The sequence below is a fragment of the Propithecus coquereli genome, unplaced genomic scaffold (assembly GCF_000956105.1).
Source record: "Propithecus coquereli isolate 6110/MARCELLA unplaced genomic scaffold, Pcoq_1.0 Scaffold161, whole genome shotgun sequence".
NCBI lineage: Eukaryota > Metazoa > Chordata > Mammalia > Primates > Indriidae > Propithecus > Propithecus coquereli.
In genome coordinates this window covers 1,988,930-1,991,757 of record NW_012140636.1, presented here as the reverse complement: position 1 = coordinate 1,991,757, position 2,828 = coordinate 1,988,930, and the positions used below count along the sequence as shown (strand labels likewise).

Sequence of the window (2,828 nt, the reverse complement as noted above, 5' to 3'; positions counted from 1 at the left end):
GTTATTTCTAAACAGGAGAGAGGGACTGGGGGAAAAGAGAGTGATTTGGGAGGAGTTTGACTCATATTCAGTTGTGCATTTCCCCCTAACGTTGCAAACGTGCATGGAGAGTTTACCTCATCAGTTATGAAAGGGACGTCGTATCTCTGGAGAGCAGTAGTAGCAAGGTGGCTGACGGGCCCCTCTCCAGCTTCCGCATACTTCAAAAGAAGTGGGATACCTTCTGGAAGCAGGGCATTCTTCAGAGCCAGCAGATACATCTTGATGTCCTCTTTGTTCTCTGTTTTTTCTAGTCCTCCCAGGATTAACTTCTTAGCTTCAACCACTGCCTAAAAGACCACATACCTTAGATGTACGCATGACCACACATAAAATAAGACTTGGGCAAGGTTGGCTTTATTCTTGTGTCCAAGAAAACAATCTAAAGTTATAGAAAGTTTTGCATTGGTTGCCTGAGGTACACAATGAAATAAAAGGAAACAAGTAAAGCTTAAGAAAGATGTTGTGTTTTTTTTTAAAAAAATACATATATTAACACATTCTTAAGAAGTAACGATACCATTGATACTGGGCATATTTACTTTGGAACACATTCTAAATGTACAAAGCCACTTCTTAATTCCCTTGTGATTGATTATTCAAAAAACTGCCCGTTAGCTCAATTTCCAAAGCAACAATGAGATGGGACCCTCGTGTCACGACGCACCTTTTCTTAAGTAACAACTTGGGTGAGAGCCCTTGGAGCCTGATCATAAGGTCTAGCTCTAAATGTTAAAAGTGCCTGTTTTCACTTGATTCCAAATTTAATTAATGGTGTCACACAGTTCAAAGAATATTTCTTAAATGCCTTCTATGTGGCAGGTGCTTTGCTAGGTACTTTTCAAATATGCTCTGTGATCAGAAAACGGTTTTTTTTTTCCTACCCTGAAAACAAAAAAGGAATTGAATACAAATTAATAGGTTAGTGAAAAAGCAAGTTAGAAATAGGGACCTCTGGGTTCTGATCTTATCTTTGCCACTACGTATGTTTTAGAGGCTTCAGTTTCATCTTTAAAGTAAAGATTCCTGAGATCTGATTCATACATAAGAGTCATGAATTCTGAAATTCGGCTATAAGTACACACACACACACACACACACACACTCGGGGAAGGGAGGATATGGAGGATAGTGGGAGAGGAGTATCTACAAAAGGCCCCCAACAGAAGAAAAGTTGATTAACTTCACACGTAATCAGAGAAGTGACATTTCTCAACTATTGGATGGGCAAAAAATTCAAAAGTTTGATAACATATTTTGTTGGGGAGGCTATGGGGAAATCGGTATTCTCATAAATTGCTGATGAGAGCATAAAATGGTACAATTCCTATGGAAGATGATTTGACAACAGCTAAGATATTTTGACCCATCAAATCTAGTTCTGAAGCTACATCTCGATAATAAAAAAATTCACCCAAGATTATTCATTTCGGCATTATTTGTAATAGAAAAATAGTGAAAACCATCTACATGGCCATGCGTAGGAGGCGTTGGCTGAAACGCAGTCCATGGACACAACGGAGCACTGGCCAGTTGTAACCAGGAATGAGATGCTACACTTTGTGTAAGAAAAGAGAAATAAGAATTTGTGCCTGTGTGTGAACATCTGCTTAGTGTTGCAAAAACAAACACAGGAAGAAAAAACCTGAAAACTAATGATATTGTCACCTACAGGAGATGAGTGGGAAGGCGGGGAAGGGACAGGGAAGGGAAGGAGACTTCTCTGAAAATATTTTAAAAATACAGTTTTGACTTTTGAACCAAGTTACTATTTTACATATTCAAGAAATAAAATTAAATCAACAGGATGGAAAACTCCTAAAATTCAATTCAAATAGAAACAAATGAACCTAAATGTATAACAAATCGATAATATAACTGAACAGAAGAGAACAAAAATGAATGAATCCAGGCAATTTCTGAGCATAGAACCTTGACTATATACCTTCAATGAAATATATTCTAAGAACAAAAAGAATTGTAAAGAAGTCTTGAACTTTACTTAGTTTTTGTAGTTTCCAGACAGATCTCACTGACTCCAATCCAGCCAACACCCAATCCATACACCACCTTGCTTCCTCCTAAACAAAATATCTGAGCATGTGACTCACCTGCCTAAAAACTGCTCCGGTCTCCCTTCTTTCTATAGAGTGAAGGGCAGACTCTTTAGCTTGCCATTAACAAATATCCAGCTTGCCCTGTCTTCTGTCTCCCCCTCTTTCCTGTCTCCACCCCTGTCTATCAGCCCCCACAAACACACATTTGGTGTCCAGCTCCACAGAAGTTCTCACTGTTCCCAAGCGTACCAGGCCCATGTTGGCTTTGGGCCTTTTCATACATTGTTGTATTTCTCCTAGAAATTTCTCCTTCATTCCATACTATGATCTCTTCACCTAAAAAGCTCCTCTAGATTAAGCTCAAATATTCCTATTTTGGTGAAACCTTCCCCAGCACCTACAAACAGAAAAAGTTGCGGCATCTTCTGTAGAGCACTTTGTTTATATGTCAATATTATTTATCTGTTTATATTTGATAAACAGACTAGGAGTTCTTTGAGGATGGTACAATAGTTTATGCATCTTTATATTAAATGATTAGCATCATGCCTAGCACTCATGAATCTGAGTGGATCTTTTATATATGGATTTTATCTTTAGCCAAGATATTTAATATGTGAAATGCTGGAGTAAATCAGCTACTCAAATAATTATGGAAATTGAAAAATATAAGAAGTCATGGTTCTCTAATAGAAAAATAAAACTTAATTTTATTTCTGCCAGAATTTAATA

General features: G+C 37.6%; 1 protein-coding gene across 1 annotated transcript in view; it reads right to left on the bottom strand.

Moving 5' to 3' along the window:
- Positions 1 to 2,828, bottom strand: part of MTTP (microsomal triglyceride transfer protein) — a 91,722-nt gene that overhangs the window by 28,260 nt on the left and 60,634 nt on the right. Inside the window, exon 9 of the mRNA XM_012641076.1 lies at positions 117 to 329. Within this exon, the coding sequence (XP_012496530.1) occupies positions 117 to 329 (213 nt within the window). The remainder of the gene's footprint in view (positions 1 to 116; positions 330 to 2,828) is intronic.